We start from the raw sequence: 14,952 nt of genomic DNA on the forward strand, positions 1-14,952 counted from the left end.
TTAGTGGTGTTGCTAAGTCAGTAGGTAGCCCTCTCCTTCCCAAATCAGTGCTTTGTACCTCACTATGGCAGCAGTGGTCTTTACTGCTAGAGGCACTACCTTTAGGATAAAACCTAAGGTTCTGAACACTTATGCTTATTAAAGATCTCCCTCCCAGCCCTCCCCCATCACTTTCTCCCCCAGAGTAATGGTTTTTTTTAATCCTGGAATCATTGCCAGATTCTAACTCATTAGATCCTGGTGACCTAAATCCACCTTGGGTACAGCATGCTTAGTTTTTTTTGCTTAAAATCACTGCACGTGGTTGCCTTGTACCATTAAACAGGTGCTCAGTTCCACCCAAGAAGTGGCTGCACTTTGTTACTGGGTGAAGGGATACTGGTACTTGTAAAACACTTTACTATAATGCTGACCTGAAATATTCTAATTATGATATTTAAGATGTTAAACTGTAGGACTGTACTAGACCAACCCTATCTTCCACAGTTGTATTACAGTTGAAGCCATAAACTGCACACAAAGCAGAAGTATGTTAATGATTACAAAATAAAGTCATACTTGTGTCCATTAACTGAAGAGATGCTATAAACGTTCAAGGACTGTTAGAAACTAAAGGGCGAGTATGGAAGACCAGAACTACAGAACATATTTTATATTCAGCATAGAATATGCAAGTGATTGTGTATTTTAGGCTGACTTCAACAGTTCAAATACTCTTGCATAAATCTTGCTGAAATTATCCACAATAGAGGTTTCTTCTTTAAAGAGTCTTTAATGCAGTATTAACACAATGTACACACTTAATTCTGTCTTCTTCCCCTCCATTTAAGAGCTGTCTTTCTTTACATGATCAAAGACTGCATATGGAGAACAGTACACAGAAAAGATTTCCTTAAGAAAACAAAAGGTAGGCCACAGGAAGGGCACAAACCAGCCCCAATCCAGACTTGCCCAATAAAGGAAATAGTTTATTAGTTTTGCAATATAAGTTCTGATTTTTATACTATCTCCTTTAAATGGCATTTTGCTCACCATAATTTTGCAATTAAATATTCAGCTGGTGTTAGACACATTCTTACAGCCAAACCGCAGTCAGGTAAAGCATTCTGATAGTTTGCATGCAGAGTAACTATATATATTTGTGTTGTATTTGACCAAGTACTCCTGTTGGCCCACAGTGGGAATTTTCTTTATCATGATGTTAGGCACCAGTTCCCTCTCTCCCTCATATGTTGTCCATACTTTTTTTTTTTGGGACTGCTCAAAATGGGAGTGGTTAATGAAAGATGTATTAGGAAAAATTTAAATTAACACTAACCCAACTTCTCGGAACAAAGTACAGATAAATATTGACTGATGAAACAAAATGATATTTTGTATACTTAACACTCATCCATCCCATCAATTTCCCCCAATCTTTAAAAAAAAAAAAAAAAAAAAAAAGTTATTTTAATGTAAGAACAGTTGTGTACTCTCTGAACATTCAGGCAGCTGCATTTTCAGGCTTCCTATTGACACGTTAAGTCACATGATCTTCACAGTTATGGACCATGGGGCTTTTCAATCATCTTCAGTCCAAGTCTCCCAACCATTAACAGACTGTTTAAAGGAAAACATTGTAAGTTCACTGAATTTAAAAACATGCAGAGCAAACTTCCAAATACTCCCCCATAAAACATAAGCAAGCAGAAAATTGAAATTATCTGTTTTTAAAAAGATACATGGAGTTTTATTTAAATATTTTATAATCTTAGAATACAGTAATTTAACCCCAATGTAATTAAATAGGACCGACTCGAGCATATGGAGTAAGATTAGAAACAGCATGTGGTGTAGTACCTGGCACCAGCAATTAAACCTGCAGGCATGACTTTTCCTGAGTTGTAAAATCTCATTCCCATAACTCCAGTCAGTGTTCCAGATGCAACTAAATGAAAGATCAGATGACCAGTGAGAATTATTTCAGAGGTACGTGCGCAAGAGAGACATGCTAACTCAGAGCGAGCAAAGAAAGGAGTAATAAATAAGATCATCAAGTGTGAAACGTGATTAATGTCATATAACAGAAAAATCAAGACTTTTTTTTTTTTAAAACCCACATTGTTCTGTCAGGGGTAATACTTTAGACTCAGGTTTTACACATTGCACATGCTGTATATCCCTAATAATAATAGGGATAGTGAATTGCAGAGGAATTTAAACAGCACATAGAACTCCCTCCCGGTCTCCTCTCTCCTCTAGGCTACTGGCAGCATCTGATGGGGGTTTCTCTTTCACTATTTGTGTTACCCCACCTTCATTAAACTTGCAGTATGTACTGCTTTTGGGCATCAGTTGGAGATGGGAGTGAAAGTCTTATGGAGCCCTGGAGCGCACATCAACAGTGCTATATGCAATATGAAGGTGAAAAGGAATACACAAGTCTTTCCCCATAACTTATTTCCATAGTTCTAAAGTCTGAGTGGGTGGAGTGCCACAACTTTAACTGTCATTAAATTAGTTTTTGTTAACTTCCTGTTTTTTTTGTTTGTTTGTTTTTTGGTTTTGTTTTTTTACAGAACAGCTTGGGTGTATAATTCCCAAGAGTCAGCGAGAAAGGAAGCTGCATCTGCCTGGGAACCAGAGGAATAAATTGCACTGTTGAAATTGCATCTATATTGACCCTTCTGAAGAGTGAGAGAGACTGTGATGTTCCTCAGTAAATCGGGTGCCTATACCATTTTCTCCCCATTTATAAATTATTAAAAAGTAAACAAAGAGCAACCCTCCAGGTTTAGCAGTGAAAACATAACCTGTCAGCTGGAGAGAACCTCTGTGAAGGAGCAGTTGCAGCAGCAGGGTGTCATCCCTGCATTACAGCAGATATGCCTATTGTGCTCCCTCCTCCCAGCCAGTATAAAGCACATGGCTCAATGTGAGATACCAGCACGTGTGACAACTATCAATTTAGCCCAGCCCAGGGACTGAACAAATGGCCTCTAGGCCATTTTTACAGCTTGTTCTGAAGAGGTATGCCCTCAAGCTGAGAGTTGTCACAGAGGGACATCCTCTGTGGATCAGATACAGAGGGTTACGCTTAACACTGCCTGCCTCCATTGGGTTACACAAACAAAATGTGAGACAAGTGCTACAATATGAAACACGTATTTTGGTGATTCACACCATATTACAGATTGTAGTTTTTAAAACCAAAAAACCCTGACCAAAAGTTTTCTCACTATGTGAATTGCATGCAACCATACACCCCCACCTTCCAGCAGCAGCAGAATTTGAACTCCTCGACCTTCTGGTCCCTTAACTTAGGAGCTTATTATTTGAGCTACAGGAGCACTTTCTTTCTAGACCAGCCACTGGAGGAGGACTTGACACACACTTCTAAGCAAGTTCAGTGTTCTATTGCTGACTAGTAACAATGTATGATCAGAACCCCCAGCTCTGGGAAAAGAATGTGGTTTACAGCTGTTAAGACAAGATAACCCAAAACCGTTTAAGTCTCTCTGAAAGACAGTATGGTGCAGTGGAGAAGATTAGGGTTTATCATCTTAGACCTGGGGTCTGGACCTGCAGTGAACAGCATCAACTATTAACTTATTTTAAAAAGAAAGAGGGCTGGGGGGAAAAGGGTGGTTTTAACAGCTCTGTCCTAACTGTCTTGTAGGTAAGGGTTCGTGGGTGTAGTCAATAGTAGGGATAGTGAATTGCAGAGGAATTTAAAGAGCACGTAGAAGAGGTGAAAGTTGAACTCCCTCCCGGTCTCCTCTTTCCTCTAGGCTACTGGCAGCATTTGATAGGGGTTTCTCTTTCACTATTTCTGGAAATGATGACCATTCATACCCACAGGAGATTTTTCTTCAAACTGAGATTTGGCAAGTTTGGCTTGGCATGTTTTCCATTAAGGCTAAAATGTTAGACAATGCTCTACAGACAAACACACCTGATGTACAGTATAACTGATATTCTAGGAATCAGTACATGAAAATACCAATGTGGCTAAAAGCCAGCGTCTGGAGTGATTTAGATTTATTGCAAAAGGAGAACAAAGAAAAGTGAGACAGTCTAGCAGGGAGGGAGTTGGGGAGACACACCAAAGGGAATAATTTTTAAAAACTCTCATTCTCTCTATCAATTCATTTTTCATGAAACCATCATGAAAAATTCAAATAGTGCTCTAAGTTTATATTTTATGCATTGCTTTTTGCCATTTCAGTGAGTTTTACATAATAAAGGTTTTAAATGCCCTGTTAAAACTGAACTTTGGAGCACAATCTTAACTATGGTGCACACTACTGCTGCACCATAATATACACCCTTGAAGTGTTATTAACATAACAGTAAGTTTTTTTTTTTTACATAAATATTTTCAAGTATACTCACTCAGAGAAAGCCACACATTTTTTGGATTCTGAGACAACTGATAAGCACCCAGTCCAGCTAAGCTCCCGAAAAGAAGACCAGCAGCCAGAGATGGGACACTACCTTGAATAAATCAAACATACTGCACTTATTAGAAGATCAGACAAACATGGTCCATAAACCAAGCAGTCAAACAAAACAATCATATCTGTTCACTGTTATAAGGTAGACTAGAATTCAGATCAAATGTGAGAGGATGTTAATATTCCAATAGGCTGGCTTTTATAAAGGAAGTCATTATACAGATCCTAACAAAGTACCAAATAACTCTAGATTAGTTGCAGGTAACATTACAGCATTTAGTTCTTTAACATGCAAATAAGTCATTGATAAATTACAAACACAAAAAGAGTCACTAGAATAAAAGCATCAGACATGACCTTTTATGGGTAAAAGAACTTGTTCCCCCGCCCTCCCCGCCCATAAAATGTTTCCAGAAGCTCTTGAGAGGTACTAGCATGAAATAAAGGGATTAACTAAGTTGAGTGGTACAGATCGCACATAGTAATGGCCCGAGATTAGAAAAAGGAAGTTTAAACTAGCCAGGCAAGACAATTAGACAATTTACCAAGAAGGGCTAGAAGGCACCAACAATAGAAGTATTCAAGGTTAAACACACATAAGGCCCAAACCCAAAGCCACTGGAGACAATGGAAAAAACTCATGGACTTGAGTGGGCTTTAGATCTGGTTCTTAGTGGAAAAGATAACCCTGCACTATTGACAGAAGATGGATGCTATTTCCAGTCCTATCCTCAGTGATTTGTAGACAACCTGTAAATGGAACAGACAGAATGCTATCTCCTTTAATAAGTGCTGAATGCCCTCATCAACCATGCTAAGAGGAGCATTCCACACCTAATGCTAATGGTGATAGCATTCTGTCTGTTCCATTTGCAGGTCACCATTAAAAATTATCTGAAATCGTCAGGCCAGTATGATAAAAGTCTTTACTCCAAGTGTACCAGAATGATGAGCATTCAGTGCTGTAGGAAGCTGATCATTCTTTAGTCATCAATACATCAGCTGCACTATTGGTTCAGATCCCACATTTGGGATAAAGCAGGGGATGGAGACAGAAGGTGCAGGATATACTCATCTGTGTAAGGAAAAGACATGAACATTAGCAAGTGGCTACTCTATTCCCATCCAGCTCAGCAGCCTCAGCAGCGTAACTACAGTTTCTCCTGCAAATGTAGCATAACTGATTTTCCACAGAACGGCTACTGCATACCTGAATTTTGCCTCAATGATCTACAGTATTGACATGCCCATGCCCATGCCCACAACTACTCTCACATAGTACCTGCTTCCCCCTGCCCCATTCCATGACACAACTGGGCAGGGAGTTGGAGATGGGGAGTGGGTTAGGTGGCATGATGCCAAGATTTCCCTGGCATGCCTGCAGATTGGTGTTGGAGCACCCCATTGAATATAACATAGGCAAGATATGTTTCAGTACTTGTGATGAAGCCAGACAAAACCTTAAGTTACTACATACACATTTGGACATTCTGAATATATGAAGTCAGGCGGGGTGCCGTGTATAAGAGATGAAGAAAGAGAATGCTCCCTAGATTTGCACAACAGTAATAGATTTGACATATGAATGTAATATTGCAAGATCATAAGGATCTCCACACAGGAATATACAGTAAAGGTAATTTACACAGAACATTTTTTTAAAAAGAAAAAAAATGGTTATAGAGCCCACTCTGTCAACGGTGACATCATTATAGAAGGCATAATTTTTTTGCAAGGATATCAGAACAGTCAGTGATCTGACTGGTTGAACATTTTCAGGTTTAAGTTAGAAATAGATGGCTATAGAATAAAGTGAATATAATGATGGACAGGGCTATTTATTCAGCTACACTCCCTTTATTTTTAACATACTGTCCTGTACTTTTATTGGCACAGACAGGTCTCAGTTATTAGCAGTCTCTCATTCCCCTGTCAAGTCACTTCACTTGCTTTTACTCCTCCCCTCCAAAAAGAGATTTCTTCTTTCCTCTCAGACTGGGAGTCAGGAGACCTGGGTTCCATTCCTGGCTTTGGCACTGAATTACCACACGACCTCAGACATGTCACTTACATTTTGGGTCTCAGTTTCCCCATCTGGAAACAGAGGACAATAATGCTCTGAGAAATACTGATCAAAAGGTCAGTGTAAGTTCCAAATGTTGTTTATTACCTCCATCCTGACCAGTCAGGATGAAACAAGCTAGTGGAAGCACATTAACAAGCTCTCTGGGAGTGCCAATTTATTCATGTTTGTGGGCAAATTCCTACTGAATTCAGGTAACGCAAACTCCTCAGTCCACATTAAACATGAGTCTATCCTAAAAATTGAATGAGGGTTTCCACATGAATTGAGGCCTCTCATTGCAAGCATTTTAGAGCTGATGGTCCATAGTTCTGTATGAAGGAATGAAAACCAAGAAAAGCAGAACGGGAAGCAGCAGATCAAGGAATAAAGTTCCAAATGCAAGTATATTCAATGCAGCTCAGCAAAGAAATGTTGCTAAATAATTGTGACACAGCACAAACAAGTCACATTACTTACAGAAAGGTTAAAATGGAAAGCTGAGCTCTCTAAATACTTGCAGTTACTCTTCTAAATGTACCATTTGTAGAAGTGATAAGGGGACCATCTGTAGTGTACAAGATGGTGCTAGTATCAATTATAAAAAACAAAATTAAAAACTACTAACAGTTAACCTTTTTATATGTTCTCTGAAAATATATAATTAGGTCATTGATATTCAATACATCAGCAATAAAGCCTTTCTGAAGTAAGCTTACTGCAATTCATCCAAAGAACATAAAGGCCACCAGTAGACGACTGGTATGTCTGATTGTGAGCTTATCACGAAAGAATACCAACTCAAGTAATACAGCTGTCCACTCCCAATTACAGTGAAAGATTTGCACAAACCTTAAACTGTCAAAGTTAAGAACATTTAGATAGTCTGTTTTTATAAGAAGTTACACTGTGCAGAAAACTTGATATTTTGCTTTTTATAGGCAGGGCTGGTTCCATTTTCCAACATCTGATCCAACATCAGAAAGTTTGAGGATTTATCAATACTATACCTGCTTTTGCGTAGCCAATTATTCCACCTGATGTAACCAATGCTGCATAGCCAAAGCCTATCCAGTCCAAACCCATTCTGGGAACACAACAAGGAAATCAGAGTTATATTAATTCTTTTCATTCCCTCTTTCCTTTACACAGTTTTTATACAATTTATATTTATTTTTAACTTACCTTTGTGAGCATTAAAGTATTAGCTTGATAACACTTGAAAGGGAAGTCCTCTATGTATAATGACTAAAGGTTGGGCAACAGTAATGCAAACCTCCCTATACGGCTCTGTTTTTAGAAAATTATTGGCAATCATTGAGAAGCATGAACAAACATACACCACAAACTTAAAATCCTAAGAACATGAAAGCATATATCATATTATCAGTGTATCTGCAAGTGTAAAGGAGAAACATGTCATATGAACGAACAGTTCCGGACTAAGTGAAAGGATATCACACACATTAAGTATAGAATATAAAAATAGATTTTAAATGGGTTTGATGAACATTGAACCTAAAGCCCAAGGAGAAGCAATGTGTTAGAAAGGTGGTTCAGTGTCTAATGGTTTGAGACAGATGCACTGAAGCTGCTCCTTAACAGAGGCCATTGGTAATGTTTCCATGTCAAACATCTTAAGCAATTCCCTATAATGACAACGTAAGGGGTAAAAAACCTCATCATCCTGCAATAGCTCTAGCCCAGAACTTCCCTGAAAAGCCAGAGACTGGGCCATGTTGCCATGATCAGATCTGGATTTGAACTTTTTCCAGGCTCAGGGATGTCTGGATCTAGGTTTGGGTTCAGCCCAGTACACACACAGGCGCCACCCACAAATCTGGCTCCAAACCTCCCTCCAGTCTGGGGAAACTCAGAGGTGGGCGCCAGTTCAGGCTCAGTTTTGTAAGATGGGTTGGCAGACTCCTGCGATCACCCCAGAGGGATGCAGAGTGAAGCAAATTCAGAACAGTCCTGCCGTGGCCGGGCGATGAACCAGGCGTGACCAGAGGGGAACGTCACCATCTCCACACTCTGGAGTCCTCAGCCGCAACACACAAGAAACCTCACTCCTGAATACTGGCACCTCCTCCCCCTCCAAACACCCCCTCGTAGCACAGCCTTGCTCAACACCCACCCCACTGCCCCCATACGGAGCCTCGCTCAGCCCCCCGCACAGCTCGGCTCAGCGCCAAGCGAGAGGTACGAAGCCAGGTACTTGCTCCCTCTCTTCCCCGCACCCAGGGAGGCCGGGAGCCCCAGGGCCGGGCGTGTGCCCTGCAGACCCGCGGCCACAAGGCGCCCTGTCCCCCGCTGCACTGACCTGCCGTCCCGGCCCGGAGCCGCGCTGCAGCGGAAACCCAGGCACCGGGGCGTCCCGACCTTCCACCCCCGAACTTCCCGGGGCAGGGCAGCCAATCAGGGCCGCGCCCGGCGCAGCAGGGAGGGGAGGAGAAGGGCAGCTAAGCAGCCCATAGCTCCGGGGTTGCCGTCCCTCCAGCAGCTGAGCGCCGCACTGGCCTCCATGTAGCTCCCCCGCGGGAGGCGAGGTCGACCCCGGGCACGTCTGTGTCTAGCGGGGCGATTGCCTCTTATGCCCAGGCTCCTGTCCCCCAGCCTCCCTGGGACAGCTCAGAGACGGGGTAGCCCTGACCCCTCATTCAGGGGCAGCGAGTTGTACAGGTCCCGGCTCCAGCAATGTTGGGGGCTGGGTCTCTCCCCCAGCCCCACTTGCTACCCCGCTTGCCCCCCCCGCCCGAGTGTCCCTTCCCCCACACACCTCCCTGGGGTCCCTCTCCCCTGCAGCGCACGCTGACGCTGCTCTCTGGCCCCTGGCATGAACTGCCGCCACAGGGTCTTAGTGCTCCCCAGTCAGCCTGCCCTGCCCTTCTCCTCAGACTCTCCTTTTCCAGCAGCACCCTCCACCAGCATAGGGCCCCCCGCCCTGCCACAGTCACTGCTCATGCCCTGCACTGGACAAGGGGCAGCCTATCCCCCACCCCATGAGGGCAGCAGCAGGGAGGATACCCACATGTGATGGCATCCCCCAGCATCCACCACAGGGAGGCAAGGGAGCTTCCTGGACCTGAGAGGGGCCCTAGGAACATATGCAGTGACAGTGCTGTGGGTGAGTGTGGTGTGGTGGGGTGGTGAGGAGGGCCTCCCCCAGAGCTCACTGCTGCCAGCATGGAGAGGCTGGGGAGGGGAGTCCTCTCTCTGGCCCAACCCAGGCAGCCTTCTACACCCAAAGTTACCCCAGCCCTGCCCCTCCCCCAGACCCTGCACCCTCACCCTTGCACCCTCTGCCCCAGCCCTGAGCCCTCCAGCATCATCAACCCCTCATCCCAGCACACCCACAACCCCAACCCTGCACCCCCCCTCCCCAACCTCTTCCATCCCAAACTCCATCTCAGAGCTTGCACCCCACCACCCCATCTCACACACTTCCTGCCCCAAATCCCTCCCAGAGCCTGCACCCCTCACCCTCTGCTGCACCCCAACCTGCTGAGCCAGCAACCAAACTCCATTCCAGACCCTGCACCCCTGCCGCAGCCCATGGCCTGCAACCAGACCTCCCTCCACCCAAATTCCCTCCCAGAGCCATAGGGAGGTGGGGGCAGAGTTTGGGGGGCAGGTTCTGGCACCACAAAATTCTACACCCTGCCACCCCTGCCCTCATTCTCGCACAGCCTAAGCACCACTGTCACGGAGTCCCGGGCAATGCTCTGGAACTGCTCCACAAAAGCCAGTCAGGACTTTGGGGAGCCTCCTCTTCCCATGGAGCAGACTATCTTCAGGGCAAGAAGCCTCACACCTTAACCTCCTGGTCTGACCTGGAGCATTCAGCATATGCCCTCCATGTGCTTCCCACAGTGAGTCCGCCAGGTGGGGTCCTGGGAGGTCAGAGGGACCTGCATGCACCCCAGCTTTGCAGACATGACTCTCAGCCAGCCAGTAAAACAGAGATTTATTAGATACAGGAATACGGTCTAAAACAGAGCTTGTAGGTACAGAGAATGGGATCCCTCAGCTGGATCCATTCTGGGGCCCAGAGAGCCAGACAATCTGGTCTGCCCTCAACTTCCCGCCCCCAGCTAGCTCCAAACTGAAACCTCCTCCAGCCTCCTTCTGGCCTTTGTCCTTCCTGGGCCAGGAGGTCACCTGATCTCTTGTTCACTTTAGCCATCCCCTTGCAAGGGGGAAGGGCCCTGGCCATTTGTTGCTAGGAGACAGATTGTTGGCCATTTATGCACACTGGAGACTTAAGAAATGCATGGGGGAAACTGAGGCACATACAGTATTCCGAGGATCATTAAGAACAGTCCCACTTTGTCACACCACTGCTGTCAAGCACAGGATTCCCAGCAACCAGCGCTTGAGCCCTTAGAAATAAGACTCCCAGCAGCAGCATGCAGCTTGAGGTCTTCAAACCACAATTTGAGGACTTCAATAACTCAGACATAGGTTAGGGGTTTGTTATAGAAGTGGATGGGTGAGATTCTGTGGCCTGCATTGTGCAGGAGGTCAGACTAGATGATCATAATGGTCCCTTCTGACCTTAAAGTCTATGAGTCTATGTGCGGATGGAGTAAGCATATCATTAATTAGGGCTGCTTATTTAGATATCTGAGTGTGTGTGTCTCGTATTTTGTTAACAGCTACCCTTTAAACCACACCAGCAAGTTACACATTACATGTCTAGTCTCCTGGCATGTCCCTGCTCCGGTTACAAGTTAACATCTAATTCCTACAGAGATGAAAGGGGAAAAAAAAAGTTGCCTCTCTCATTTGTATTTTTTACAGCACTGTTTCATTGTTCCTTTAGTCAGTCAGTTGCTCAGTTTCCCCTGTTGTCTCCTGAGACTACTTCTCCGTGGCAGGGATCTCCCTTAATAGTGTGACAAGGGGCAACTGTGACTAGGGAAAAGAGCAACAGCGTCCTGTGGCACCTTTAAGACTAACAGATGTATTGGACAAAGTGGGTATTCACCCACGAAAGCTTATGCTCCAATACATCCGTTAGTCGTAAAGGTGCCACAGGACTCTCTGTTGCTTTTTACAGATCCAAACTAACACAGCTATCCATCTGATACTGTGACTAGGGGTTATTCCTGGTAGGGCAGCTCCATTACAACCATGCTACCAAGAAGCCAGGGATGGGGAGGAATGGCCAGGGCAGACAGCTTACATGGAGGCACAGAGTCTCCTGTGATCCTTGGAATCTACAGATCCCTGGAGATCCAGCTGTTTTGAAGACCTGCGAAGAACAGGGATACCAACTCTCCTCATCCTTCCAAGAGGACATTGTGAGAGAAACTGTTCAAGGGGAACCTCATACATTTCCTTCTTCACCAGCTCCCACAAGTTTTACAAAGAAAGAGAGACAGCATACATCAAGAATCTTTCTGACTGGGTATGTCTATTTTTTACATGTTTTAGCTCCGTCACAAACCAACCAGCCACAATGGGTGCAGTTGTGATAAACAGATCATGAGCCATTGTGCCTGGTGCTTCTGATCTCTTCTCAGCATGTCTGTCTTATCAGAGGCTTCTCTCTTGGATTTGCCCAGTAAGACAGCAAAAGGTCTTCACTATAGGTTTCATATAGACTGTACGTATTGTGATAAGAACATGCTATCAATGTACAGTGTGGGACATATGTTTCAGCTAAGAAGTGTTGTTTACCTTGCAGAGCTTTTTTTTTTTAAATTAACACACAAATATTTTCAGCCCCCACACTGGTTATTGCTGAATTACACTTGCTAAAAATATCTGACAGGAGCACCTGGAAGAAAATGGTTGGTCTGTCACTGCATACACCTCTCAAAAAACAAACAAAAAAAGCTTAATAGATTTTGTTTTTTGTTGTTGTTTTTTAAACATCACCTCTGACCTAAAAAAACCCATGAAAAACATTTCTTTTCAGCCCAAAAGGAGTTTGAGAATGTTATCAGTAACTATTTAATAGTAAAAAAATAAAAAGAGAGACTGCAGTTGACAATAGGAGATGCATTTCAGACTTAACTAGGATAACTGCTACTGTAATAACTGAATCCTGACTTACGGAAATTTTGTCCAATATCCAACTTTGAGCCTATAGTTAGCATAAAATGATTTTTAGTTTATATACTCCTCTACAATTAGAGTGGTAAAAGCTAGACATGGGCCCAAGAAGAAACACCAGATCCAAACCTCACCCACAAATTCTTAGGAAATTCAGATCCAGACAATAAGTTGATTACTGGGATCATATCTAGTAAACAGTATTATTCCATTGCAGCTCAGTTCTTATCAAAGTGTAACATATACATTTCAGATGTTTTTGATTAGTAGTTTTTTCCAGTATGTTTCTTCTGTCTAGAAATTAGCTGAAAGTCCAGTTACAGAGGATCCTTCTGGCCCTCATCAAATACATTCACAACTGTAGTAAATGCAATAGCTTCTTCCATTATAGTAAGTATTCAACACTGGCCAAATGGACACATTTGGTGAAGGAAGTGTTTTGCACTAACGTTTCCTGCCAACACCTTGTGTACTGTGAGGTAAAATATATCCCCACAGTCATACAAAGAATATAGAAATTTTTTTCTTACAAACAACTAAGATTTAAACAAAACCACCTGAACAAGTGCTTAAACTAGCTTCTCAGTTTCTTCAATTCAATGGTACTACAAGGTTCAAAGAACCTTAGAGGTGTTGAATAGGAATTCAGAGTGCACACCACATTTCAGGTTTCAAACGAAAAAGGTGAGCAGTCCCAAACCAACACTGTACAGCACTGACTAATATTAGAGTCAGAAACTAATTTTTTAACTAATAGTTTAACTAATATTAGAGTCAGAAACAGAAGCAGGTTATAGTCAGCATGAGTATACTTGCACCTGGGGCCACAGAATTGGCTGTGGAGACATTTATGGAAGGTGGCTAACATCATGTACACCTCTACTCCGATATAACACGGGTTTGCATATAACACAGTAAAGCTCTGACACATTGCACTGAGCAGCGTTAAGGGTACTGCACCAGGCTGGGGCCCAGGGGTTTGATAAGGGCGGAGGGTCTTGGGGGCAGTCAGGGGCTTCCCCCACAAGCGTCTGGGGGACAGGAGCTGTGGGAGGGCACTTTTGGGGACCCCGCAGTCCCAGAGTGGCCCAGGGGATTAGCGGGGGGGGGGGTTGGGAGCCGCCCGTTCTGCTTCCCTCGCTCTGGCCCCTGCCGCGTCGCTCAGGGGAGGGGGCTTGGGGGAAGGGATCCCCTCGCACTCACGGCAGAAGCGGAGCAGCCTGGCCCCAGCTCGCTCCACTCCACCAGCTCCCAGCCACAGTGCTCTACTTCCTGCTGCAGGTGAGTGCAGGGGGCATCCTTTCCCCAACCTCCCTGCACTCACCTGCAGCGGGAAGCGGAGTGGAGCGGGATGGGGCCGTGTCGCTCCACTTCCTGCTGTTGGTGAGTGGGGAGAGTGTCCTTTCCCCAACCTCCCCCATCACCCCGGCGGAAGCGGGCAGCCCGTCCCAGCTCGTCCACTCCACCAGCTCCCAGCATGGCGCTCCGCTTCTCCCTTGCGGTGAGCGGACCTTTCCCTTGCAGCCCCCCAATGACACGCTTTCCTTGCCCCAGCCCCAGCTGAGTGGGCTGGGCTTATCGCTTCGCTTCCCCTGCAGTGCGTGCCTAGGGTTGGGAGGGCATCCTCGTCCCCCCCTCCTCGCACTCCTGACGTTGGGAGTGGCGCGCGACTGGAGCTGGCGCGAATGGATGGACTGGGGGCTGGCCTGCTCATTTCCCGCCACTGCCTTGAGTGCCTGTCAGGGGGGGTGGTGAGATAGAGGTCGTGTAGTCGGGACAGGGGTGGGTAGGGTCCGGGGCGTGATTACAGATGGGGGTCTCCGGAGGGGTGGTCAGGGAACAGGAGGTGGGGGCAAAGCCAGTTTTGAATAATGCGGTCTCACCTATAACGTGGTGTGTTTTTTGTCCCCAAGGACTGCGTTATTTCAGGGTAGAGGTGTCATTCTTTAGGTCTACATCCTGCAAAGATTTACATGCGAGCAATTCCACTGAAGCATCAGGGTCTACTCTGTGCAGAAAGCAAGTGCAAAGTCTTGGCTGATTGGTATTAGCCAAGAAATGCTTAAGTTTTGATCCACATTCTTAAAATGTATATGCTTTATTTTTTGGATAGAGTTAATTGACTATTTGCATATATTGCTTAAATGTGTAGTGTTTGTGAAAATCATCCTACTAATCTAACATCTACACTCTAACCTACTGTCTACATGTATAAATGGCATCATGCACCTCGCCATAGACATATAATAGAAAATAATACATTGGAAATACTACAGAATACATTCTAAAGACCAGTTAAACTCGTCATCTGCACTTAAAAGTCTAGCATCAGTTAAAGTTGATTGGGTATATCTCATCAATATACTCAAAATGGATCAGGCTTATTTTAGT

General features: G+C 44.6%; 1 protein-coding gene across 4 annotated transcripts; it reads right to left on the reverse strand.

Moving 5' to 3' along the window:
• Window positions 1–752: 752 nt before the first annotated feature.
• On the reverse strand, window positions 753–9,341 carry LOC116815756 (transmembrane protein 14C). 4 transcript variants are annotated; one of them, XM_032764376.2, is made up of 5 exons: window positions 9,278–9,341; window positions 7,509–7,585; window positions 4,375–4,476; window positions 1,840–1,927; window positions 753–1,599 (listed from the first exon to the last, which is right to left on the reverse strand). In XM_032764376.2, the coding sequence occupies exons 1-5, from the start codon at window positions 9,334–9,336 to the stop codon at window positions 1,542–1,544; spliced, it is 384 nt and encodes a 127-aa protein (XP_032620267.1). In that variant the 5' UTR covers window positions 9,337–9,341; the 3' UTR covers window positions 753–1,541. The 4 variants fall into 4 exon arrangements, with proteins under 4 accessions (XP_032620267.1, XP_032620268.1, XP_032620270.1 ...); XM_032764377.2 differs by lacking the exon at window positions 9,278–9,341 and adding an exon at window positions 8,822–8,929; XM_032764379.2 differs by lacking the exon at window positions 9,278–9,341 and adding an exon at window positions 8,739–8,797.
• Between the last annotated feature and the right edge of the window lie 5,611 nt (window positions 9,342–14,952).

This window comes from Chelonoidis abingdonii, chromosome 2 (genome assembly GCF_003597395.2).
Source record: "Chelonoidis abingdonii isolate Lonesome George chromosome 2, CheloAbing_2.0, whole genome shotgun sequence".
Classification (NCBI taxonomy): domain Eukaryota; kingdom Metazoa; phylum Chordata; order Testudines; family Testudinidae; genus Chelonoidis; species Chelonoidis abingdonii.